This window comes from Setaria italica, chromosome IX (assembly GCF_000263155.2).
Source record: "Setaria italica strain Yugu1 chromosome IX, Setaria_italica_v2.0, whole genome shotgun sequence".
Classification (NCBI taxonomy): domain Eukaryota; kingdom Viridiplantae; phylum Streptophyta; class Magnoliopsida; order Poales; family Poaceae; genus Setaria; species Setaria italica.
This window is the reverse complement of record NC_028458.1, coordinates 19,116,314-19,142,690: the sequence shown is the minus strand read 5'-3', so window position 1 is coordinate 19,142,690 and position 26,377 is coordinate 19,116,314. Positions and strand designations below refer to the sequence as shown.

The window sequence follows — 26,377 nt, the reverse complement described above, 5'->3', positions numbered from 1 at the left end:
TCAAAATGTCATAATAATAAATCGGAACATATATTATTTCTAAGGGCGTATATGTCCAGATGCATAACTATGAACCTAAAAAAAATCAAAACCAACATACAATTTAGAACGGAGAGAGTATAATTTTTAAATAGTTTTATGGATACAATATAAGTACTAATAAAATTAATATCATTAGTTATTAGTTATAAAGATAACTTTCGAATAGTTTCAATAATATACTGTTATTATTAATATTCAAATTAACATCATTTATTATTAGTTACAGAGAGAACTAATACTTTAATATGGCCGGATACGGATAGTGTCAGATATTGTCGATTACGAATGTGGAATCTATCATAATGTTGAATACATCGTAATGTTGAATACGAATGTGGAATCCAATAGAGACAATCAAGAAAAAAGAATTCGGCTATATCCATTTTAGTACCACATTAAATTCGGATACGAATATGGATATGTCATTTTAGCATATACAAATGTCGAATAATTTGGATACCCATTTTCACATTTTCATCCCTAAGCAGGACTCCTTCGCACGACTCGCACCATTAGTAGTTGTGATTCGTGCTAAAGAGTCATGCGGATTGGAGGAGACACAAACCGGGGAGGTCCGGTGGCAGGGTCACTACAAGAAAGTATAATACTAGTATTGTAGTGGTCAATTTTAGACGAGAGATCACGCCGATCTGAAAAAAATGAAAAGAATCATATGCTTGATAAAAAAAAACATTTCCCTTATCTTAATACATTGTTCATGATCATAAAAGTGGCACTATGCAAAATGCTTTCAAATATAAATCCGGCATAAATACATTGTATAATCTGTGAATCTTTCGGCTAGATATTGGCCAAAGTTTAAGAATGTTGAAAAATGTTATGTGTGTATATATGCCTCTTGAAACTTGAAAGTACTCCTATATATTAGTCACAAGTGATTTATATTAGTGTAAATGTTGAGCTTTTTTACGTAGTTTTCATGTAGTATGCTACGCGTTGGTGGTGGATTCTTCAAGTACATCTGAATTTTACTCGCAGATCCTGAACCAACAGTGTGTTGACTCCCACGAAAGTACAAGACAGTGGAATGTTCCGTACACACACTCCCGGTGGAATCTGTGTAATTTGCACGTAGCACGCGAGTAGCTCAGGAGGAAGCATCCGTCGTCGGTATACGCAGACTTGGACGCGACGACACGCGCTGAAGGCCACGTGAGCTGCTCTGCTCTGTGGCTTGTCGTCCTGCTCCTGCAACCTGGACACGGTGAGCGATCTCATTGTAGCTCGGCATGTTCCCTCACGGCGACGCCGGGACCGGGACGGTCAGAAGAACGCTGTTGCCGACTTGCTGCGAGCCTGTGACAAGTCGTGAGGATATCCGGCGAGCACTGGTGGGTAGACAGACCACCACATCTCCTTGCACGGAGGCCCAGAGCTAGCTAATACGTTGTCGGGCTGCTGGCTGGGGATCGGCCGTGATGATGATCATGAGCCCAATCTGCTGACCCAGCGCAGCAGTTTCACGAGGCCCGTGTGTGCACGTGAAACCAATTTGCTCAGGGGCCTGTTACAAAAAAATGATGAGGGCCCGAGCCGTGGCAGGGATATAGGGAAGGCCCACGGTGGCCGGTTGGCCCGGCAAAATACATGGTAATCTCCGATTCAGGCCGGGGCATCAGCACGACCCCCGGCTGCGGAATCAGGCACGGGGGCAGAGGCTCCAAGAGGTGTAATGCAGAAGCTCCGGATTTACATGTGTACAGACAATGGCGTACCAGCCGTGCTCGAGCTTCAGCACCTACAAGTGTACAGCCGGTCCCGTCCCACGTCAACAACTGGACCTGCCCATCACCAGGAGCTACACCGACCGTATGATACATTCGTCACATCACATCGTCGATCCGCCTCCGCTTCCACGGACAGGACATCGCCGGCCACGGCCACCGGTCGAGCACCTCAGCGCCTTGCACAAGCAAGCCTGGGCCCTGGGCACCTCACCTTGCGATTGCGGCGTCGGGCTCCTCGGGCGGCTGCTGCAGCGGCTCCAGCGACGCCACGACGTCGCGCATGAGCGGCCGCGCCTTGGGGTTGCGGTTGAGGCAGTGGTACGCGAGCATGGCGGCCTTCTGCACGGCCCGTGCCGGCGGCGCGCCGCCGTCGTCGCCCTCCCCACCCCCACCCAGCATCAGCCTCGGGTCCACGATCCCCATCACCCGCTTCTTGTGCGGCAGCGCCGGGAGCGCCCAGTCGGTGAGCGCCTGCTCCCTCGGCGGGCGCGACCGGTCCAGCGACCGCCTCCCCGTGATGAGCTCCAGCAGCACCACCCCGTAGCTGTACACGTCGCTGGACGCCGTGAGGTGGCCCGTCATCATGTACTCCGGCGCCGCGTACCCGTAGGTCCCCATCACCCTCGTCGACACGTGCGACTGCTCCCCCACCGGCCCGTCCTTGGCGAGCCCGAAGTCGGAGAGCTTGGCGTTGAACCCGCCGTCGAGGAGGATGTTGGAGGTCTTGAAGTCGCGGTAGATCACGGGGCGGGGCTCGGTGCCGTGGAGGAACGCGAGCCCGCGCGCCGCGCCCAGCGCGATCCGCATCCGCGCCGCCCAGGGCAGCGGCGGCGACGTGCGGGAGAAGAGGTGGGACTCCACGCTGCCCAGGGCCATGTACTCGTACACCAGCACGCGGTGCTCGCCCTCGCAGCAGTAGCCCACCAGCTTCACCAGGTTCGGGTGGGAGAGCTGGCCCAGGAAGATCACCTCTGCCAGCCACTCCCGGTGGCCCTGGAAGCTGTTGTCGCCGTCGTGCACCTTGACGGCGACCGCGAGGGTCGGGGCGTCTCCGGCGGGCGCGAAGGAGCCCTTGTACACGCGGCCGAAGCCACCGCCGCCGATGAGCGCGTCCTTGTGGAAGTCGCTGGCAACCTTCCGGAGCTCGGCGAAGGAGAAGGCCACCAGCGGGTTCCGCGCCGCCGCCGACGCCCCGCGCCGCAGGGCCTCCACCTCGCCGGGGTTCGACGGCAGCTTCCGGTCCTCGCTCCGGTCCCGCTCCGACGGGCTCTGGATCTTGGGAGGAGACTCTGCGCCCCGCGAGAAACAGAGACAGAGGAGTTGTTCAAGCGCCAAGAGCATCAGCAAATGAAAAATAAAATAAAAAAATTGATTTGGCTAATTAATTAGGGTCTAATTAAATTAGCCTTGTGCTGTTAATTAACTTCTTTTGGAGAGGAAACTAGATTAAGGTGAACTTTACTGGGTCTGTTTTTTTAGATTACGACTACACAAGTTTGCAATTTTGAGTCCTCTGGTTCGGGATTTGGGTTGGGTGGAAAAGAACTGAAACAGAGTGCCTAGCATCTACTAGCAAGCAACAAACTGCATCTTTGCTCCAAACCAAAGGGCCTGGGTTGGTGGACATGAACATGTCGAAACAGGACGGGGAAAGCAGAGGCAAGAACCAGTGGACTCACCTGGCTTCGCATTGGAGGAGACCTTGTTGACGTAGGGGCTCCCCCCCATGCAGTTCCCCATGAGATCGAAACAGCCAATCCTTTATCCCTTCCGATCTGGCGATCTCTATCTCAACCTCCTCCTCCTCCTCTCTCTTCCAATCCAATCCAAGAACACGCCGAGAACGGAGGGGCCAAATCCGCCGGCCGTCTCTCTCTGTCTCTCTCTCTCAGGCCGCACCAAGAACAGCGGCTGCGGCGAAACAGGGAGACAGAAAAGCACGGCGGCCGAGCAACCAAGGAAGAAGATGGCCTCTCGATTTCCGAGCTGCGGGCGCCAGGAACAGGACGCTGGAGCGGGCAGCCGTCAGGAGGAAGAAGAGAGAGAGAGAGAGAGAGAGAGAGAGGGATGGAAGGTTTGCTGCTAAATTATTCCGTCCGTGGGTCCTCCTCCAACGGCCGGAGGGAGGAGGAGGAGGGTAGCCGGCGGAGGACGTTCTTCCAGTGGAACATCCCTTTCCCGGCTTTATCATCAGCAGCATCATCATGTCAAGGGGGCTTTAATCATGAGATAAACCGGAGGAACTAATTAAACGCTACGCAATTATCACGTAGACACCAGAGCCCAGTTTTATACTCCTGCTCCTATGGGAAGAGAAGGCGGCGATGCAACCGCACCCTGCTGGTAGCCCGTTACACCAGGAGCAGGAGGCACGTCAACATGCACAAGGAGATGGTGCTATATAGCATGCGTTCCATGTGCCAAATGGAACACTATTCACCATGCTGAGCTGGCACTCTCATGCTCTGGGCTTGACTGAATGACAAGTAAGCGAGCCTTTCTCCCCCTAGGCCGTACACATAAGATGACTTGATGTTTACTATCATCAGTCTTGAGTATTCTGCATGGCATACACCAAGCTATCCCCTACTGTCTTCATCACATTCAAAGGTCATGGGCACCCATTTCGTTTTCTTTTTCTTTTTACTAAATGTTTGTGATTAGTAGGAATTTTTCTAATTATTGAAACGATTCAATGGGTACAATGGATGTGTATACTAGTAGTTGAGTCAAATTAAAGTATGCCTGAATTTAAAACAGCCTATTATATATTTTTCTTCGATGTTTGCCTAAATGACCGTTTTAACCCGTTTGAACACTTAGTGTAGCAACAGTAAAAACCTTTATCCCGGGAAAAGCTATGGCGCGTAGTTGGGCTGCATGGCGCTGGGTCTTGGGCAAGTCAACCTAAGTCTGAATTGGTGTGCTCTTTGTCTCTCACTCTCTCCGGGTCCTTTTTGGCTTGACCCCTTGGTGTCCGGTACCTTCGCCTCGCCGATCTCCTCACCTCACTCTTCCTAGCTGCTCCGCAACCTGCACTGGCCTTTTGCGATCCCACGGATTGGTGCTTGGTACTTGCGACGAAGGCGCGCGCTCGTGCGTGCCCGCCATCTCGATGATGCGCGCAGGCGCCGTGAAATTGATGGCGCTAGCGCGGGGCGGGCGCCCGGCCGGCCAGCGGCCGCAACCCATCATCAGGTCAGGTCAGGTCACGTCACCTCACCTCACGGGGTCGCCCCACCTTGTCCAATCCAGAAATCCCAGCGCCCCTCATCGCGTTTCCCTGGCGATCGACGACGCGAAGGCGTCGAGATCAGGATGGACGACTCGAGCCAGCGGCTGTCGCGATTCCTTGCGAGAGCCCTGGCCCCCGATGGCGACGTGCTTGGCTCTTTTGGTTCGTTCCCCATCTCTGATCTCTCTCCCAAGGCGACTTTGGACCGGCACCGGTCTTAGCCTTGTATCATCGTCGCCACCAAGCTCTCTTTCCTTCCTGATTGGTGCGCTGCGGAAACACAAAAGATCTTTCTTTTGTCCGATCTGGGTGGATCAAGAAAGCTAGCTTTGCTACTGGCCGCCTTCTTTTTTTCCACACGCTCGAATCACCACATGCTCCATCGTGCTCCTACGTGAGGTACAATTCCATGGACCCCATCAGATCTGTTTGCAGTTCTTAGGCCTGCAAGATTCCACGTTTTGTGATCCAAGCACTTTGCTGGAGTTGGACACAAAGTTCATGTGCTTGGGCGAGATGTGGAAGGAACTAGGGGAGGTGTTAGGTGTTCATGCCTTCATGGGCATGGCCTACTAGAATAGAATTTGCCAAAAGGACAGAGAAAGGGGGAGATTATATTGTTTAGTTCGATGAATGGAAGCCGTGTTTCGTGCCCTGTCAAGATTGTTAGGTGGTGAAAAGGGGTGATGTTGGTGAAGGAGCAGCGTGTTTGAGCGATTACGATAGGTTGGTGGCATGGAAGGTTGATCCATGACAGTGATCCCGGCCTCCATGAAACAACTACATGCCGGTAAGTGTGATCCGTTTTTACCTGAAGTTGTCAATTACTCTGCTGATCTATGCTAGCGCATATTTTGACAAACGATAGTGTGAGCCGAGTCACCTCGAGCCTGACGTGCCCGTTACATGTTTGATCGGGTGCCTGTGAGGCTAGAATTGCTGATTTCTGAATGCTGTGACTTGTAACTAGCGCCCTTGTCTGGAACCGTTCAACTTTATCGACGAAGACAAAAAACTCAACATGGTACTGCTACCTGCCCAAGCAGTATTCATGTCAGCTGCCATGCTTGGTCAAGCCAGCTCGCGTTTGGAATTTGGTATGAAGCCTGCACGTTTCAGGTACCGACAATGATGTCTTTGGCTGCTAAGAGCATATAAATGTTGAACAGAAGTAATGCTCTGCAGTAGGATGCATCTTATGGAAATTCTATGGAGTTGGCTACTGTTTTTCCTTTATTGGGTCACACTCACACGCTATACTTGATAAGCATTCAAAGGGCCTCTGTCATTATCATGCCAATTGTAGAGATTACCTGTCGTAGAATATCTTAACCCCATTAATTAGGATAAGGACTTGCAACAACTACAAAACATATTAAAAGAATCCTACACCTAAACTGTAATGTTTCACTTGGTGGAGGCATCACTTGTCACCGTGTGATCAGTTGGCATCAGTTCAGGCTATGATGCTGCTATTGTGCAATGTTGATGGGGGCATAAAGGTTGCAATTGCATTCTCGTTAATTTATTCTCTTTTTCATTAGCTTGATATTAGGGAAATGGGCTCCACTTGGCATTCATTGTTGTCTGATGCTAAACTATGCTAAAGATAGTACCTTTTTCCTAGTGGCACTTCAAAATGATGAAAAGACAATTACCTGAATTCACCCAAAATTATGCATGGAGACTAGATGGAAGATTTTGCTAAGCTTTTTAGTATATAAAATATTTGGTTTTCTCTTACCTATTATTATTAATATTAAAGTGTTTTAGTGACCTCCTACAAGTTTCTGACTCTGACATAAGAGTCGAACTTCTGTTTACTTTCCAGAGTACCCATTTGTACTCAATGACACATAATTCGGTGCTATTGTTTGTTAGAATGACCAGAACTCTGTGTGTTCAGGTCTAAAAATAAATCTTTTCTGATTACGCATTGAACTTGGGACCAATAGAGTCAAATTTGAGTATCTAATAGTTAAAATATGTGAATAAGTGCTTCCATTTTATGAAGCAGAATTTTTTTTCAAATGGTGTGAATGCTACTAAATTCCCCAAGATGCTTGTAAGAGTTATTTAAGTACAGACTTAACTTTCACCATACATCTGAGTAGACTGGAGCAAATAAATAAATGCCCGCATGTCCTACTTATTTTACATATATTACCTGTTTCCTCATGGAAAGCTACTTTGAAGTGTGGAAATGTGGAATGCAATTCCAAAGATCTTTTGGTCGGACAAAGTTCTGTTCTCATGTTGCTCCCCTCTCCCTTCGTCCTTGTTTATTTGGTTTGGCATCTCTTTGTAATCATATATCTATGCCTTTGTTTCAGATAAAAGTATTTTGCTGAGGTTATTGCTTTCAGTGCCAAAATTGCATTCTCTAGGTAACTATGATGTTCCAAGGGGTTGTGGAGATGGTTCTACAATAGAGAAAAAGGTCCTGCAAGCCTGGTTCAAGATTCAGTCGATATATGTTATTCCAGTCGGCAGTGGCATAATGAATTAATCCATAAGTCAGTAATCCAGAACTCATGGTTACCATATCTATCTCATCGTTCTGCCAATGAGGGACTTGGAAAGTGATATGAACCTGAAATGCCATGATATAATAAAATATATAAGTGTCTGCAACACTTCTAGTTGATTAGAAATGAGTGTCTGTTAAGCAAAACCATTGTTGGTAAAGATAGCATCTGGTGCCAATTTCCTTTCTGGCAGGAGCAGGTGCCAACTGTTCACACCAACTGGTTGGCTGACAATTGACTTTTATGTTTATACAAAGAGCAACATACTGTGTCCAAATTCAGTGCATATCTCATACATCACTGCACAAATCTATGATTTTGACTCTACATAGAACAGTTCAATCCTCAAGGAATACTGATTACTAGTGAAGGTGAAGGGTTCAGTACACACTTTTGGTCAAATGAAAGCAAATAATTTTCAACTCCAGGCAGCAGGGAGCATGTTGAAAGAGCCTTACCTAGTTACCTATATATATTAGACGTTAATTTCCATTCTCACTTTGTTGTTAAGATTTTCCTTCTAGAGTCTGAAGTCTCTGAAACTAATTTTGTCAAAAATGTGCTAAATAAAATATTTATAGAATCATATTATTTTTTTCATGCTCTCGAGAATTTATATGGTATATACATGTTTCAATGTTCTCAACTAGGTATTAAAATAGCAGCATAATATGGTCAATGGTTGGTAACATCAGCAGATTTGTGTTATTTTTTTATTTCCTTCAGATATACCAAGAAGTGCGTGAAGTCTGAGTGTCTGACAGTGTCATACAAATAAAGTTCCTATCAACTTGCGACTAAAGAGTAACTTTTTATCTTGCAAAAGCTAATAATGCTTATTGCAGTTCGGGTTTTCATTTTTCCTTCCTTTTCGTAAGGTGAACTGCAGAGTGCAGAGCATAGAGGCACATTGCCTGATCCAGTTCTTACTTTATCAGAACCTTTTCATTTAATAAGCAAGAGCTACCATCCTTTCCCGTTATTAATTCCATCAGATGCTTTATAAGGATTAGTGCCGTTGCTCATGGCACAAGTGATGAGTATCCGGGTTGTATTTTCATCAAATTAGGTAATGCAGAGGCATGATGGCTCATATGTTATCTTCATAGCTTCCATATCTAGCCTTTCGAGAAAACCTCGAAAGGCATGTTATACTAGAGATATCTATACTACTTCCTCCATCTCAAATTACTATTCATTTTGATTTTTTTAAATACATAACTTTTGCTATATATCTAGATATAGTATATGTCTAGATGCATATCAAAAGACATGTATTTAGAAAAGTCAAAACGAATAGTAACTTGAGTGGAGGAAGTATATTTCTTTGTCGATGGAAATAGGCATATAGCTGAATTAACTGACAGTTTGTTCTTGCTATCTTATTTTGTCTAGGATAAGGGCAAGTACATTACTACACGTCAGCGGTCTCATACGTCGTCTCATGCAATGGCACGTAGGATTTTTGATGATGTGGAGGAGAGAGAGCGAGGAGAGAGAAAGAGGTCGTTGTTTCACGAAACAACCGCCTTATGAGCTAAATTGTAGGACTAGAGACAACTCAACAATCATTGTACGAGTTATTGTTGCCATGCAACTCATAATGTTTCCTTTTTCATATGCACAAATTAAAGAATCATATAGCTCTACCAGACAACTTATAAGATAACCTATTATACGGTGTTGAATCGTCTCAAGATTACATGTCAATGTATGCCCTAAGTAGGCCCATCGGAGGCAATATATAGGATTATTACCAGTTATATGATGGTAATTGGGAAACATTTAGTTTGTTTAAGGAAATGATAGTCTACAGGTTGACTTGACATGCTTATTTACATAAACTGATGGTAGCCTTGGTACTGCCATTCAAGCTACAGGAACCATTCACTCATTGCAACTTTGGAGAGATTGTCTTTGCACAGCAGCCTGCGTCATAGAACAAGTACACAGAACTGTACGCTCTTTCTGCTATGTGATGTCCATTTATCTGCATATACTAACCTTCCATTCCATTAGTATACAACCGGAAGACAACGATAAGCTCTGTTGTTATCAGATCTCTCTGCTCCGTCTCTACACTCTTATGCGCCAATTATAACATCATTTCATTAACTCTCGCATCTTGTTAACATCAGTACTTACTTTGTGAATGTTTTCTCTTGTGTTTTACTGATGGTTACCGTACCATACGCTCATGTGGTTGAGCTTGCAGTTTCCTTCCCTTAGCCTTGCAGATTTATGCTGCCAACTTGGCCTCCAGAAATGGTACAAATGCGCCATCCTACTCTAGTTACACTTACACGATGGCATCTATGAATCATACTGTCTCCTACACAAAGGAAATGTTTTTCATTTCTACCATGCTGTGATTACAGGCAACCACAGGTGTGGATGAGAGGATGTTTACATTAGCCCACAGAATACCACTGGTGCAGAGTAGTACCATAGATCTAATCTAACCTCGAGGTTAATTTTGCAATTAATGCTAGTATATATTATCAACATTTTGCAATTAATATTGAACTATTCCTTTATCTAGATAAAAAAATCAACATTTTACGAGCCACGGTGCAGGCTCGTCCAATCAATCCCTGCCAAACGCCCTGAGCTCTTTGTGCAGGCCTACGGCAGCCAGCCAGCCACGCCCTTTGCCAAGAGCCCCCTGCCGCCCTGCGTCGACTACTTCCCAAATTCCTTGTGCAGGTTCGTATGCTAGTATCTCGTTTCGCCTTGCAAGCTCCAGATGAAAGTGATGAATACAGCAATAATGTACAATTTTAGGAGCAATGCGAACAGCTAGCTTAAGTTTTGTTGGCAGATTGATTTCGTAACGATCTTTGTTTGTACTAACGTGAACATTTAGCTGAGCATGACACGCATTATGTCGATTTTCTTTTTTTTTAATTCACCTCTAGCATCTTGATGTTCCCTCTGCTATCATTTAAACGAAATGCTCCTGTTGGTCAAGCAAAATGGCTTGTGAGATTTACGATTGAAGGACTGTAGATTTTATCCAGTGATCTGCGTACAATATTCGTCTTCTTTTTTTAGACCAGTTCTTATATATATCTTACCATGCCTGGAAGAAACTACAAGGACAAGTAAATACACTGTATGGTCGAGACTGGTTGTGTTCCATCTATATATGGTTTAGTAGCTGGTTGTGCTAATTCTAATATACAATTAGAGCTATGCAGTACTCCTTTGAACACTTGAAATCAGTTGGCTTATTATTTGTGTTTGCTCCGTAGCAAAAGGATATTTTTAAATAGAGTTTGATTAGATGAAGAGGTGCCACGCATAACACGAAGACCCTCCTGTCCAGATACAATGAACTGGTGATGTTTCCCTTTGCGTACCCACTTCTTTCTTCCGTGCACTTGACCTGCCGCCTCCTTCTTCCTCCACGCACCCCACCCGACCCCACCCCGCTACTAGCCTCTGCCTCACTTCTCTTCCCCTCCTCCCCTACATCCCCTTTTTAGATCTCAGATCCACCGCCACCCCTCCTCCCCCAAACCACCCGCCCTACCCCTGTTCCGGCGGCGCCATCATCACCGAATCCACCATCCCACGCAGCTGCCATTAACCGTTGCGACCACGATGGCCATGCCACCGTTCTTCCCCAAACGGCTTCTTCCACCGCTGTGGCATGCGACAACACCACCGTCTTGCTATCTCACCCCCACCCCACCACTGCCACCGATCTAGCAACCTTTCCGACCATCCCTTTAGATCCCGTAGTCACATGCATATCCCCTCCTCAACCCACCGAACCCAAAAATCTTTACTCAACCCCAAACCCTGGTTGGAATTCACCGGAGTTAGAGTCGTCGCCAGAGAAGAGGAGATGCCCACCAAAGGAGAAGGTCACCCACAGAAGGAGGTATCTCAATTTGTTACTTTCTTATCTTGATTTGTTACTTCCAACATCCTCTCCCATTCCAAGTATGCTACAAATCAAGAGGGCTCTTGTATTAGACCGAAATTAAGAGATCTCTTGATTTAGATTTTTTGATTTAGATATATTCCTTCTCTGATCAAGTACTTAAGTACTGCCGACTTTGGCAAATTATTAATGATTTTCCATATGATTGTATTTTTATCGCATACTCACAGTTCAGTAGGGTGATTTATTTGATCATTGTGTGCCGGTTGAACCGTGGAAGGCCTGATTCCATTTAGTCATTGATGTTTTTTAAGCATTTATCATTGATATTAACACAGGTTTTTTATATATCAGTTAGATGTTCTGTTCTTAACCTTGCTTTAAATTAACTGACGCTTACTATGCGCTACCATCTATATCCGAAGGAGTGAAGGACGGCAAATGAATCCAATTCACTGGCTGATTTTACCTCATTTGAGCCATTGTGATAGCAGCATATAAAAGCTGTGGACAAAGCACGGACACAATTCCAATGTTTTTGTGATGCTAGGAAGATTCCATAACTAAAGACACCTACGAACATGCTACAAGAGTCAAGAGACGATGACAGTTTAACTCGAGTCAGCATAAATGCAAAGACATCCTCAAACTGTTTACAAAGAGTCAAGAGACGATAACAGTTTAACTCGAGTCAGCATAGTTACAAAGCCATCCTCAGCTGTTCACAAGGAAGCTCTTTTTTTTTTCGTTGCCTCTGTTGCTCTCCTATCCCAGACTTCCCAAGAACAAACAGGAAATTAGAATATGACGCGAGCAGCAGCTCATGTCTGAAAATCTGGCAGTCAGGTCTGTCATGTACATTTGGCTGATAGACTTCCTCCTCTGTTGATACAGAAGTAATCGCTGAAGTCCCATTTGGATGATGGACTTCCTCCTCTCTGTTGATACAGAAGTAATTCGTATTAGATTAAAAAAAGGCTGCATTAGCACAACAAGAAGCAATATGGCCTGACTTACCATTTCTGACATTTCCTGTATTCAGTTAGCACAGGGTAGATATTCTCAAAGGCGGCGTATATCTCTTCGCGCACCTTGGCTCCAGTGAGAACAATCTTTCCAGAGACAAAAATGAGGAGCACAATCTTGGGGTGCTTCATACGGTAAATCAGCCCAGGAAAGAGCTCGGGCTCATACTGCCAATGTCAAGAAAACAACTAGTAACAGAACGATCGTATGAAATTGTAACGCACTGCATTTTTTTTCACCATGGCCTAAGGTAGCAAATAATAAAATGTAGTCAAATGTAGCTGATGAGGTCAAAGCCATGTTGCAAAAAACTTTTTAGTCAATTAGTATCAGACAAAATACATCTTGGTGTCAAGGAAGACATTAAAAGAGAAGTTTCAAACTTTGCCTCCTTTAGTCTTACTATGCAACTGACATGATGAACTGAAGACAAGGCAATAGAAATCCAAGCTTCAGATAGTAGTGCATATTGGACAAGCGTGTCAACTTACATTAGAAAAGGCACCATGAGAATAAGCCAAGCCCTCCAAACGAATTGGAAATTTCACGTCACAAGAGCCAACCATATTCTGGATCTTGAAATCCTGCTTGTCAGCAGAATCCATTGTGTCAAGGAATATACAGGAAGTATATTCTGACATGAATCCAAGTGGCACGAGGCATTACCTTGAACTTGGCTGGATACCCAAGCTTCTGGATGATTCGTGCATACTGTGCTAGAAAATAACATCAGACAAAATTGTTCGATAGAAAATAATCAGCAAAAGGTTGAAAACAGGATCAATCAACAGCGTCTTCCTGCATAATGGAGAGGCCCAGCATTGCTAAGCATATGAAACACAAAACAATACTAGGAAGTGGCTCTCACCTTCCTTGCAGCAAGCTTTGAATGTTCTTCGCTCTTTGCTCCGGTGCAAACCATCTTCCCTGAAGCAAACACCAGAGCAGTTGTCTTCGGCTCCCTTATCCTCATGATAACTGCAGCAAAACGCTGTAAGATAATAGATAAAGGTCAGAATCCAGCCAACAACTAAATGCAACAGTTCCATGTTTTATGGTTATAGGAAATAGTAAGAGACGACAGCAAGAATTACCTTTGGATTGTATTCTGCATTACGAGCTTGTAGAGCAATCATTTTCAGATCCAACTGACAGTCCAAATTGACTGTTGAGACAATGTTCCTTTGATATCGAATAAAAGGTTGGTCAGATCTCATCTAAAATTGGGCAGAGGCACTAGTCATCTGTCAGTCACTCACTCGCAATGGGGTAGAGTGTCAAGACCCGAACTAACAGGACTGAAATATATAAGCAGTATAAAATATTGTAGTAGATAAAGGCAGGGAAGTAGCTAGGGTTCTATGCCTAAGGAAAAGGAAGAACACGAAAGGAAGAAGTAACTTGGGTATCCATGTGTCCACTCCTTATATATTACCAAACCCCGTAACGGCGTTACACAAGAAAAACAAACGATGGAGAAGACAATGCTGTTAGATACTGACTCTATTCCCCTTTAGAATCACTAGTATAAAGACCTGACAGAGAGGCACTAAAGGTCCTTCAATATTTTCCAGTTAGAGGATAATTTATTATGTTAATCTGCAATCAACTCCTTTATAGTTCCATCAATTACCGCAAAAATTAAAATGATAGTTCCCCAAGAATTCAAATCGTATCCGGGAATCAAAGATCTTTGCATCTTCACTGCTTCAGGTAGATTCACTAGGACACCATCTCAAGATTCGACCCATATACTACCAGGGGGGGAATATATTTAGGTCCAGACCCTTGGGCAAGAAATATACATATATAGATGGATCCGAACCCAACTTGACATCCCAATAGATAAAGACCCCAATCGGTTCCACAAATCTCCCACGCGCCCTCCCTCCTTCCAGATCAAAGCCATCCTACCCAAATCAAAGCCGTCCCGGCCGGCGAAACCCGCAACAGGGTCAGCCAAGAACCGGCTGCCCGGATCTACCGACTCCGTCTGGATCGTTAAAAACCGACTGCAGGGATCTTTGTGTCTACCCCGTCCGATGCAGGAGCCGCGAATTCAGGTTTTATCCGAGCAGCAGCCCGATCAACCCCGTCAGATTCATGAGCTACCGCGCCGCGCGTTCAGGTTTTAGATCGTTCGAGGTGGGCAAACCGTGGGTGACACAACAGGACTCACTGGAGGGCGGGGACGATGCCGGACGGGTGCCTGGCGAGGTCCACCGGCCGCGCCCCGTCCATCGCGGCGGCGGCGCTGCCTCCGCCTGCTCCCAGCATCCCCACCCCGACCGCGCCACCTCCGCTCGTCCCCACCGGATCCACCGCCGCGGACATGGCCCGCCCGACCCCTAGTAGAGAGTGAGGAAGTAGTGTGGGGGGAATTCGAACGAGGCCGGTTATATACGATGGAGAGGAGACTGGAAATGGTGGCGAATGGTGACGGCGGCGGCGGTGGATCCGAGGTGGGAGATAGGATTTATACGTGAAGGGGCAGCCGGGTCTCAGGTATATATAGACGCTGGGCGAGGGAGCGGAGCCCGGGTCCGCCGCGCCCGGCAAGGACTAGGTCGGTTGGCTTTGGTGGTGCGGGTTGGCGAGATGCGGGGCTCCGACCCGGGAAGGAGGGAATGGAATGGGAACGCGGTGCTGAAAACAGCTGTGCGGACGGGGAGGGCGCGGCAGCACGGTACACGCGGACGCCGCGCCGTTCTCTGCGCCCTTCGCTTGTGCTGTGCCTGTGCGTGCGTGTGATGAAGCTCCGCAGGCCCACCGCTGCCCACTGATGAAGCAGCAGTTGTGGGCTTGTCGCCGTCGGTTTTTTTTTTTTACGTGTCTGTCTCCCGTGTGTGTGTGTGTATACAGTACTTTAAAGAAAAGAAATTTAAAGATATATTTTTATGCACATCTATCTCTCCCACGTGTACAACCAGTTCTATCTATCTTCAAACTTATGACCCCTTTATTTTTTTTTTCTGTCTCCCATAGGTATATAGAACCTAAGATGTGTATTTTGAAGAAAAAACTTTAAAGATGCGTGTATCCCACATGTACAATGGATCTCATCTTTCCTGTGAAATTGATGATCCCTTTGAGGTTCTGTGCATTCCTATGATTTTTTCACATCTCGAATCCATATATATATTTTCCCACATGTACAACTGATCCCATCTATTTTCGATGAAACTCACGATCATTTAATTTTTCGTACGTTACATGCATGTTACATTCCCATATAACTCCACGCATGTAACGTAACACATTTTTAGTGACAAGCCTCAACGCAAGCGATTGCGTTGGACTTTGTTTTTTTCAAGGGATGGACCTGTATTGAAGGAGCAACACGATACGTACATACCCAAATTACATCTAAGACCCCAAAGAAATAAGAAATTACACACAAAGTCCACCGGGGTCATCTTTTTTCTCCAACTGTTGCTCCGGTTGCCTCCTTTGTTAAAGGACAACAAGCACCATTGCATCTCCGATGAGAGGCTCCAATATTCCTTGGAAGATGACTCATCAGCCAATGCCACGGCACACCAAAGACATCTCTAAACCACAGATTGAAGGGCGGCCACCACTTCACTGTAGACCACAGGAAGAGCAAATTAAACTGGCTCATCAGCAGAAGCCCAGATGTAGATCCATATGTTAGCCCAGCATGGATGCACCAAAACGTACCAACTGGAAACGAAATCCGCTGTCATCATCGACAAAATCCTCGACCCAGAAAGAAAGGCCACCCACGAGGAAGCACAAGAGCTCCATCGACCCTCACCGGATTGCCGAAGAAGCAAAGAGGATATAGAAGCCGTCATCGAGATACACGAGCTTGAAGACCTATCTACAGCTAAACATGCATGCTCCTCCCATCGAAAGGTCAGGCTCTCCTCTCGACTTTGATGCCAAGGAGGGCGTCAGGACGCCGACGAATCGACGGACAAAAGATGAGGTTGCTCTCGAGACCGCCTGAGGCTACTGTGTAGCGTAAGGTTGCAGGAATCTAATTAACCTGGAGCTGCTTCGCGAGCGTTGCATCGGACTTGAATGCAACTTGGTAAGTACTGCAACGAATAAGCCCGCCATCAAACTACCAGCTCAATTCCATTGCGTTGAGCTTGGATGTAAGCTATGTATAATACTTTTCCTTTGAGTGATCTACGGACTCAATAGCGAGCTATTCCCTCCAATTCAATTCAAATTGTAGGCCGTTTGTTTTGGTTATGTATCTAGACATATATAATATAAATCTAGGTGCATAGTAAAAACTACGTATTCAGAAAAAGTACTTATAATTTGGAACGAATTGAATGAAGGAAGTATATAGCACCAGCTTAGCAATTTGGGAGCCGAATTATAAGTTATTCACGGTAGTAAGCTAATAAAGTTACAGTTGCTATATACACTGGACTTAACAATTATGCTCTACTATGGGTTGGTAGTAGGCAAAGATTAGAGCTTACGCAATGCAAGCACTATGTTTAGGAGCAGTTGTGGGTTGGCTTGCTTAAACATCGATGAACGTGATTTGAGAACCATCCCCTCTTCGATCTCTAGAACGAAATTTGCTCTCTGTGTTGAATGTATGCTCACGTGCACGAAGCAACGCCAATAAGAACCACCGGGACGATGCAAAAGTTACAAAAGAAATCTTTTTGAAAAAGAAAGTTATAAAATATATTACTTTGATGTATACACAAAAAGAACGGCAACATTTTAGCAAGTCCCATGAATTTATATGGAAAATAGTTACATATTAACGGGCAGAAAACTGCGCCAAATCCGAATTGAAATATAGTGATATCAGCAATCGATAAATATAAAGAACAAAAGAAAAATAGAGAAAAAGGTGGGAATAGTTTTTAAATAAAAAGGAACGGAAAATTCGATATAAATAAAAAAATCATGTCAGAAGTGGGATTTGAACCCACGCCCTCGTTAGAGGACCAGAACTTGAGTCTGGCGCCTTAGACCACTCGGCCATCCTGACTCCGATGGACATTTTTTAAAACTAATTTTATTTATTCATTCAGTCTACTAGTGGTTTTTTCACCTTTTCCGATTTATAAAAAAAACTCAATATTCTCGTTCACCTGCCCTGTGACACCTCTTAAAAAGAAAAGTTTGCGGCAGATCAATCTGTACCGTACGACACATCTCACATATATACGACATGCAGTAGTCCAGACCGTAGGATGACTTTCGGGCCGTGCAAACTGCAAAACGCAAAATCCAGCCGCGAAACGAGAGTTCCGTCTGGTTCAGCTCCAGGTTCAAGCGCGCTGCGCATGCTGACGGTAATTAGGAACAAGCACCTGCATTTTTCATGATGGATCCACGAATCTGCTGCGTGTACAAGTGTCCGGCCCCGCGGCCCGTGCCACCTCAGGTTCGAAGAATTGCTGCGCGCGCGCGGGCGAGGCGCGAGAGGCTGGTTGGCGGTTGGCACCAGCACGAGCACGCGCCGCAGCATAGTTGGACTTGGACCAGCCGATCCGAGCCCAACAGGCCACGATCCTTCGCTGCAGCATGGCAGATAGGTCAATGGGGGTTGGTGTCGCCGGACCCCCTGGCCGGCTGTGGTCTGGCCTAGACCCGGCCATGGTGCCAAACCGCCTAAGCGCACTGTGTGGTTTGATACCCCGCGGCCCAGAAAAGAAACGCAACCTAATCGACCACAGTTAGATATTGCACAAGTCTTCCTCCCAACATGAACACAAGTCTTTGACGGCATCCGTATTTGAACTTTCAGAATTTTGGCATACCTTTAAGTTTTTGGTCTTTCAGAAGAAAAAATACATACCTTTAAGTTTATAAATCTGTCGTCAAGGCTCAAAAGTAAGAAGATGCTTTTTGTGAAGGATGAGGAGCCCGTGTTCGTGTCCTAAACGACGAGCAGGGGATGTTTGGATACGAGGTGCTAAACTTTAACAGTGTCACATCGAATGTTCGGATGCTAATTAGGAGAATTAATATGAGCAAATTATAAAACTAATTGCAGAACCCTGTGCTAATTCGCAAGACGAATCTATTAAGCCTAATTAATCCATCATTAGCAAATGGTTACTGTAACACCATATTGTCAAATCATGGACTAATTAGGCTTAATAGATTCGTCTCGCGAATTACACTCCATCTGTGCGATTAGTTTTGTAATTAGTCTATGTTTAATACTCCTAATTAGCATCGAACATCCGATGTGACGGGTGTTAAACTTTAACCTGTAGTCAAACAGGGCCTGATCGAGAGGGAGATAATACTAGCATGTCCGGTAGATGTTTGTTAAAGATAATAAGTGTGCTTATTACCGCATAGGTAACATATTCACGCATCCGCAAAATGCACCATGTCCAGCGTCGACCAAAATGGGTTGGTGACGATAAAGAAAGCGCCTGCCGTCAGGACATCTCGATCGACCGAGCAAGGACACGTACGCTGCAGGCTGCAGGAAAAAAAAAACCAAAACACAAACACACACACACAACGAACAGGACAGAGCGAGCGGTTGGCTGCTGGTCAAGCTACATGGTGTGCTTCTAGAAGCACTCGGTCACCAACCAACATCCTCTAGCGTGTCCCAAATGTAAAGCGCTGAAATGGAGCATTTTCTGTGTTGTGCTATCGCTATATAATAATACGTCCTTTTAGCGTATATATTTTTAAAGTTAAAAGAAACCTTTTGTTTAAAGGAACCTAGCACTTAATTCAGGCAAAAAGGGGAAAATACATGGTGCTTCGGACGGCTAGTGATAGGGTAGAATGTCGCGGATGCAGAAAAAGCTTTCGCATGTTCACGATAAATCCTAAGTCTGTCCACTGAATAAACCTATATAATACTCTTAGATAATAAGAATCTAAATATTGACATCCTCGTGATCGGGAAGTGATGAAGATCAGCCCGCAACGTGGTAGGACTTCTTCATTTAATGAAAAGCATCATCAAATACAATTGTAAAGAAAAAATCCTGACATCCTATTTGGTTAAGAGAGTGGTGGCCACTCTTAACCTTTTTATCAAAAGCTAGAGTGTCTTTAATGCATAGTGTACAAATACATGTACCGAATTAAAAAGGTTTGATTTTGAAAAGAATCTAAATGTTGCTATATTCAGGCCGAGCTAGAGGGTGGTCCGGGTGGGTCATGGACCACCTAAAATTCTAGCCCAAGTCCATTACCCCTAATGACCTGTTTTGGTCCAGAAAGGTAAAAAACAACACCCCTTCAAGCTTCCGCCGTTTCATGTCGCAGCGGTAGCCAACAAGAACCCATGTCTCGTCCCCCTAGTCGCTCTGCTCCCTCACTTTCCCTGATCTGCCCTAAAGCTCGTACAACACCATGGGGGCTACTAGAGCTGCGGCACCCCTACTTAGCAATAGGCCTGCATCCATCGATCAACGCTAGTATTGCGAACAAGACTGTGAGTCCGCAAGGGATGAAGAATTAATTTAGGCTCAATTTCATTTCCGTTTTTAAGATTGGCGTGGAAATGGTAAATTGAAACATTGCATAATTATCTTCTAGATTTGTTTGAAAATAAAGAGAAGTGAAGATATTGTATCAATTTCTTTCTTAGAAATATGCTGCAATGTGTTGGTAAATTCTACAGTTGTATTTCAGTATATTACATTTATATAGTGCTAAAAGATTATATTATGTTGGACCACCCTAACGGGAAATCTTTGCTACGCCACAGTCTATATTCTGGATGGAGGGAGCACAGAAGGATCATGATTTCATGTTTATAGTTTGGGGTTAACAAATTAAAAGTTGCTAATTTTTGCAGCTTTTTTAATTGAGACATTCTAGAAGATTGTTTATGACAGAATTTGATCTTGTTATCATGGCATCTGAATGTCATATGGACCCTTTGAATAAAAGAAATCGATAGAATGCAAAAGTGGTGACAGTCATTACTGCTTAATGATTATGCGATCTTCGTCACAAAGTTGCATGAACCTAGCCCATCCAACCCGGTGTGAGCCAACCTTCTACGCCTTCCTAAACAAAGCCATTTTCTCCAACGCGCTGCCTCCCTCCCCTGAGCTGGCATCTCCACTCGCCCCCTCCTCACTCCACCCCACCACTAGCCCCGCCGAATTCCGAGGTCTAATCCTCTCGCCTCCTCCGCTGTCCCCGAGATCGCATTTCTTGAGTTCTTGATCACGGAAAACGCTTCTGGGGAGCCGGGAATTCCTCCCCCAGATCCGCGGTTTTCTCGGAGGCGTCGCTGAATTGCGGGTTTCTTTGCGCAGGTTTCCCGCGTGCGGCGGCTGGCGGGGCGGGGCGGTGGTTGGGTTGGGTTGGGTTGGATTGGATCGAGGGGGAGACGGAGAGAGCGGCCGCCGGTTGACAAGCGCGGCCGCCGGAGATGGGCAAGGGCGGCGGCTGCGTCCCCAGCAAGAAGCGCCAGCCGCCGGCCGCCGCGCCCTCGTCGTCGTCCGCCGCGGCCACGGCGCCACGCGAGGCGCCAGAGGAGGAGGTGACAGCGGCAGCGGTGGCTTCGGCGGCGGCGGCGGGAGCCGGGCGGAAGGTGCGGCTGTACATCGTCTTCTACTCGATGTACGGGCATGTGGAGTCCCTGGCGCAGCGCGCGGCGGCGGGTGCCGGCGCTGTGGACGGCGTGGAGGCCGTGCTGCGGCGGGTCCCCGAGACACTCCCGCCGGAGGTGCTGGAGAAGATGCAGGCACCGGCCAAGGACCCCGCGGTCCCCGTCATCGCGTCGGCAGCGGAGCTGCAGGAGGCCGACGGCGTGCTGTTCGGCTTCCCGACGAGGTACGGAGCCATGGCGGCGCAGATGAAGGCGTTCTTCGACTCCACCGGCTCTCTCTGGGAGGAGCAGAAGCTCGCCGGGAAGCCCGCCGGGTTCTTCGTCAGCACCGGAACGCAGGGTGGCGGCCAGGAGACCACTGCGTAAGCATATCCGTACTCTCAGTTTTCTGGTAACGCTCGTTTATGATGAAGAATTGATTATTTGAAGTGGAAAAGATTGCAACACTTGGTATTTCCATTCATAGGACATTTTGTAAACTTATTAAAATAGTACACATTTCTTGAGATGAATTACTAGTAGTTTGTTGCTAAGTTTTTAACGGGAGATTGTGGTCTATCACTTTTTTCCTCCTGCTTTACTAAGGTTTAAACATACACTATTATCTCTGGGTTGGTTAGCTGGTCTGAAACTTTGGATTTGTGATGTTTTTGCTGCCCCTTGGTTTAGGCTCCATGTGTGAGATAATCAAGGCATAGCTTAGCAGTTTTGATTAACACCACAATTATTTTTCTGCTTTGTTGAAGCTCTGTTCTTGATGTGTTCCTTCTCCCCAATTTTCAGAATGACCTGTTTCTTTATTTTATATGTTTGGTGATTTGTGCTTGCACTCCATCCATTCTTGTGCACAATTGATTGAATGTGGGTCTGCATTAGGAGATGTTAAATTGTAATATAGAAGACAAGGAACAATTACTAAAATGATCGTCATCTCATAATTGAAGCTGAAATGAACATGGTATGCATTTTTTGAGATTTTCACATATTTTGCTATCAAGTGCTTCTAAAGCAAGCTAAAATGTCCGCGTCTTGGTAATGTTAACACTGATTTGGTTGTTACAAACTATGGAAATGAAGTACCATATTTGCAGCAGTTTTGGATGCTGTTGCACTATTTTCTCCATTATTGATTATCACAGTGTTGTACAGTTAGGCTATTAACTACAACATAGGTGGCCGTAGATGAATTCAAGGGCATTGGATATGATTTGTACAAAAAGGACGCTTGAGTTAATGTGATAGTATGGAGTACTTTTAGGCCTGTACCTGATCAGTATCTATCGTAGTGCCGTTCAAACTGCAGTGTGTGGTGCAGATCTAAGCACGGGCAATAAATTCAAAATTTGTAGGCTCCTGACGAAGTATAACAGATACATGATTGAAAAGTTCTTGTGAGAAATCAAATTCGCCACCCTTAAATTCTTGCATCCAAGCGTAAGCTAATCAAAGTACCACTTGCTAATCTAGATTCCTCTAGTGGAGACAAAATATTATCCCTTGTCGTGCCATGTGAGTTTTGGACATGTTTTATTGTTGGGTAAATGTTCCTTGTGCATGTGCCAGTTAGCTATCCTTTTCAGTTTCTTCCCTCGCAACCGCTATGATATTTAACAGGCACTATCAGTGTGCTCTGATAGTCTTAGTAAAATGTCTGTGTCTTGGTAAAATAGTCTTGGTATTTATTGCTCTGATAGTCTTTTTAAGACAACAAATCAGGCAAACAAATACACAAATCATGAATAATAAGAACTATCAATTGGTTTTTGTACAGATTTGTGACTTTATTGCCCTAGAACCATAAGTCTTAAGAAAAAGTAAAAGAATCTAAGTCCTTGTGCCCTGGTTTTATTCTCCCTGCTTATTTGCAATTAGATTTGTAATTTTTTTGAGCTGTATATATATTTTTAGGTGAGAGTTGTAATTTCGTATTAAGTTGGTCTGTAGTATCTGTGTTCACCATGCGTAGCCATTACTGACACTTATTTTTGTACAGAGTTGCCATTTGCCAATTAATTGCCTAGAATCATAAATCTTTGGTACGCAGCCAGGAATAGTGTTCCTGTGATCTTAAGAAAAAACTAAAAGAATCTGACTCCTTGTGCCTTGGTTTTATTCTCCCATTTGTTTGCAAGTAAAGTCTAATTTTATTTTATTTTATCTGAATAGAGTTGTAACTTCTTATTCTATTTGCCTCAAGTATCTGTGTTCACCATTCTTAGTCATTCCTGACTAGTGACCATGCTTTGGTTGTATTGTAGTTGGACGGCGATCACCCAGCTAGTGCACCATGGAATGCTTTTCGTCCCCATTGGCTACACCTTTGGTGCAGGCATGTTCAACATGGACGACATCAGAGGAGGCAGCCCCTATGGTGCTGGTGTCTTTGCAGGCGACGGCAGCAGACAACCCAGCGACACAGAGCTTGCCCTCGCAGAGCACCAGGGCAAGTACATGGCCTCAATAGTGAAGAAGCTTGCTCATCATGCCTGAGCCATTCATCCTTGTGCAGTACAAGCCACACGGTCACCTTCGTCCAGCCTTGGTTTCCCTTATTGTTTTCGGATACATCCGGCCACGTCGTATATGTGCACAGCTTGCTCTCAGATCGTCTATTGCTTGTCAAAGTAGCCCCCCCTAAATTAAGGTTCATTTGTACATTGTCGACATAAGCATATTGTTGTCCATTTGAACAATAAGTGCCCCACATGAGTGTTCATGAATAAACATCTTATGTCATATTGGTTATGAAAAAATTGGTGTTCGATTTGTTGCGCGTAACCTGTTCTATATTCTGAATGAAGCGCATGTGTGAGCTTTTTCCTTTCTGCTTGGTCTGATTCAGGTGTCTCCTTTCTATGATTCAGGTGTCTGCTTCGTCTGATTCAGGTGAGCGTCCCTGACTATGGTTCGGTTGAACTGACTGAAATTTGCACCTTGCTATTCATTCTTGCTCGTTTTTCCCCGAGATATTGCTAGATGGCATTTCGGTCTATACTCGAGCATTTCACAGACTTCAGAAGTCAACTGCTCAAGTTTCATGTCGCTCAAAAATTTTGGGCCTGGGCCAGTCCCAAATTGTTGACTGACCCATCAGGCCCGTCCGGGTCCGGTACCTCCAAAAAAGAAAAGAAAAACAGGATGGCCTCAATCCTCATCAGACGAAATAAAATGGAGCACGTCTTTCCGACGGCGGCCATTTCAAAATTTTGAAATCGCCCTCGGGGCCGGAGCAACACAGGAGAAGCGTCAGGCCTCGCCTCTCCTCCCCCGCCTCCTGCTGGCCTCGTCGCCCACCCGCCGCCGAATAGCCCCCGCCTCGCCGCCGCTCTCTCCGCCCCCGCAGGCAGGTATACGACAACCTCCTCTCCGGCTCTCCCCTCCGTCTCCTCCCGCCGCGCTACGGCCTCGATCGCGGGGCGCGAGCGGTGCACGGCGTGAGTGCTAATTTGCTATGCGGTGGTGGCGGCGCTCGCTCCTGTTCCCCTTTCCGTGCGCCGCTTCCGATGGTTTTTCTTCCTCCGATAGGGTTCTAAACCCTTGTTCATGTTCATTTGGTGACGCTTAAGGGCGTTCGTGCATGTACCGCGCGATAGTGTAGTGTTGATGTGGTGTTGCTTGATGCTGGCGATTGAGGCGGCTCCCAGCTGATTCCTAGCCCCAATCACCCCAATTCAGTTCGAGACCTGCTGGAGAGTCGATGCAATAGCTTCACCGCAACAGTGTAGCTGTATAAGCATGAAAATTTCTGATCTGGGATAGCGAGAGGAGCAGGGAGTTGGCATGGTTTCCTGTAAATATGCTGGATACGCCGAACGATATATGTTTTAAAACTTGGTAGGTCTTGCAATAACACAGTTCAACAGGAAGGCCCTACCTGCAGTTGAGATTATGGCCGAGAACATCCGTGCGATGGATTCAGCAGTAACTATTGTCCCGAGTCCGACTCAGTACATTTGTTGTTTTTTTTACTCACGAATGTGCATATTTATTATTTAGTCCAAAAGAAATTCCGATAAACCTGATTTTCCATTTTAATTATGTGTGCTATCTTCATCACTGTATTGCAATGAATTGCTTCCCTTGTCCCAATCCCAAGCTATGCAAATTTCCAGTCTTGTCAGCCACCAGGCATTACATATCAGTTGATATTGAGGGGTGCATGAATTTTGCAGTGTTGATTTGAAGAGGAAGCATTCGTAATACTGGAGTTATGGGAGATTCTGTACTAGTTGTGTGTGTAATACCAAATGCTGCAGACACTGCATTTCAGATTCATTGCTTGGAGCGATCGGCATATGCTGCTGTGTTGAGAGCGTTCTGTGCTCAATCAGACCTCCTCTCTAGGGTACTTCCTCTTACTCCTATAATTTCAGTTGCGAATACATATTAGGAAAATATGCTGATCTGTTGCTCTATACCACTACATGATCATATGGTATATATCTCTGGATTTTTATGTAAATTCTGGGTACTTGTTGTTTATTCACTCCTTTTTGATAAGTATGTTTAGATATAAACATTGTTCGGGTGAATTTTCTTGGATTGGATAGCATGATTAGCATTTCTTCAGCTGCGTATGCGTGTTTTACATGCTAGTTACATTTGATATCTTACAGGCCAAACACGGATGTCTCGCGGAACTGAGAAATGAGCTTAAAATATTGGAGAGTGAACACAGAGAATGTCTTGGGAAGGCCAGATCAAATAAGCAAATCAATTCTTTGAGGTGAAATATCTAGTATTTCTTCTCAGAATAAAATGTAGATATACTGATTGAAAGAATTGTGAACTCATATGTTCCGCAGTACAAGTTTTCTAACCTTTTTAAATTTGATGCTCTATGTTGGTATCTAGCACCATTTCATGTTTCTATGTGGCCTATATATCTATTTCCCCTGTTCCCGTATCCTTAGCTTAGTCCTTGCACATGCAAATTCTCCCAAGTACTGACCACCATCGTGTGTGTATACATAGTACAACACAATTTATATGGACTGCTGCATTTCTTTTCACAGTACTGGCTTGCACTCCAAAGGAAACACTTGCAATGCTGAAGTTATGAAGGATACTCCAGATCTTGCATGTGTATTACCAGATGCTGGAGATACTGTATTTCAGATTCACTGCTTGGAGCGGTCAGCATATGCATCTGTTTTAAGAGCTTTCTTTGCCTTGACAAACCACCTCTCATTGGTATTCCTCTTTTTTTGTATACAAGTTCTAAATACGAGTACTCAAATCATAGAAAATATAAACTGCTGGATCAATTGAATCATATTGATGTAATAACTTTGTACTCTGCTGATTTGACAGAGATATTATATGTTGTATGTGTTTTTCTGGAATGGTGTTCTCATA

At 45.3% G+C, this 26,377-nt stretch overlaps 3 protein-coding genes, 1 long non-coding RNA gene and 1 other non-coding gene across 6 annotated transcripts; 2 read left to right on the top strand and 3 right to left on the bottom strand.

The window, feature by feature from the left end:
- Window positions 1-1,717: 1,717 nt before the first annotated feature.
- LOC101766355 (probable serine/threonine-protein kinase PBL16) lies at window positions 1,718-4,045 on the bottom strand. The gene is made up of 2 exons (XM_004982996.2): window positions 3,470-4,045; window positions 1,718-3,079 (listed from the first exon to the last, which is right to left on the bottom strand). The coding sequence occupies exons 1-2, from the start codon at window positions 3,528-3,530 to the stop codon at window positions 1,998-2,000; spliced, it is 1,143 nt and encodes a 380-aa protein (XP_004983053.1). The 5' UTR covers window positions 3,531-4,045; the 3' UTR covers window positions 1,718-1,997.
- An 8,136-nt stretch (window positions 4,046-12,181) lies between these two features.
- LOC101765944 (TATA-box-binding protein 1) lies at window positions 12,182-14,712 on the bottom strand. The gene is made up of 7 exons (XM_004982995.4): window positions 14,651-14,712; window positions 13,566-13,653; window positions 13,340-13,462; window positions 13,138-13,182; window positions 12,963-13,055; window positions 12,463-12,638; window positions 12,182-12,383 (listed from the first exon to the last, which is right to left on the bottom strand). Coding segments are annotated over exons 1-7 (588 nt in total). The 3' UTR covers window positions 12,182-12,382.
- A 2,665-nt stretch (window positions 14,713-17,377) lies between these two features.
- TRNAL-CAA lies at window positions 17,378-17,461 on the bottom strand. Its single transcript has one exon. It is a non-coding gene; the product is annotated as a tRNA-Leu (tRNA).
- Window positions 17,462-20,457: 2,996 nt separating this feature from the next.
- LOC101765255 (probable NAD(P)H dehydrogenase (quinone) FQR1-like 2) lies at window positions 20,458-23,797 on the top strand. Of its 2 annotated transcripts, XM_004982994.4 has the most exons (3): window positions 20,458-20,575; window positions 20,724-21,381; window positions 23,278-23,797. In XM_004982994.4, exons 2-3 carry the CDS (start codon window positions 20,840-20,842, stop codon window positions 23,507-23,509), a joined length of 774 nt encoding a protein of 257 aa, XP_004983051.1. In that variant the 5' UTR covers window positions 20,458-20,575; window positions 20,724-20,839; the 3' UTR covers window positions 23,510-23,797. The 2 variants fall into 2 exon arrangements, with proteins under 2 accessions (XP_004983051.1, XP_004983050.1); XM_004982993.4 differs by having other exon boundaries at window positions 20,505-21,381.
- Window positions 23,798-24,080: 283 nt separating this feature from the next.
- On the top strand, window positions 24,081-26,275 carry LOC111258416. The gene is made up of 4 exons (XR_002678991.1): window positions 24,081-24,366; window positions 25,192-25,364; window positions 25,636-25,745; window positions 26,035-26,275. It is a non-coding gene; the product is annotated as an uncharacterized LOC111258416 (long non-coding RNA).
- Window positions 26,276-26,377: the final 102 nt, after the last annotated feature.

Bases quoted from the DNA above. Each gene is read 5' to 3' on its own strand.
- LOC101765255 (XM_004982994.4), top strand. From the start codon at position 20,840: ATGGGCAAGGGCGGCGGCTGCGTCCCCAGCAAGAAGCGCCAGCCGCCG. The intron at 21,382-23,277 runs GTAAGCATATCC...GTTGTATTGTAG, and splicing joins GGCGGCCAGGAGACCACTGC to TTGGACGGCGATCACCCAGC.
- LOC101766355 (XM_004982996.2), bottom strand. From the start codon at position 3,530: ATGGGGAACTGCATGGGGGGGAGCCCCTACGTCAACAAGGTCTCCTCC. The intron at 3,080-3,469 runs GTGAGTCCACTG...CGCGGGGCGCAG, and splicing joins CTCCTCCAATGCGAAGCCAG to AGTCTCCTCCCAAGATCCAG.
- LOC101765944 (XM_004982995.4), bottom strand. From the start codon at position 14,712: ATGGACGGGGCGCGGCCGGTGGACCTCGCCAGGCACCCGTCCGGCATC. The intron at 13,654-14,650 runs GTGAGTCCTGTT...TCGATATCAAAG, and splicing joins GGCATCGTCCCCGCCCTCCA to GAACATTGTCTCAACAGTCA. The intron at 12,639-12,962 runs GTAAGTTGACAC...TGACATTGGCAG, and splicing joins CTCATGGTGCCTTTTCTAAT to TATGAGCCCGAGCTCTTTCC.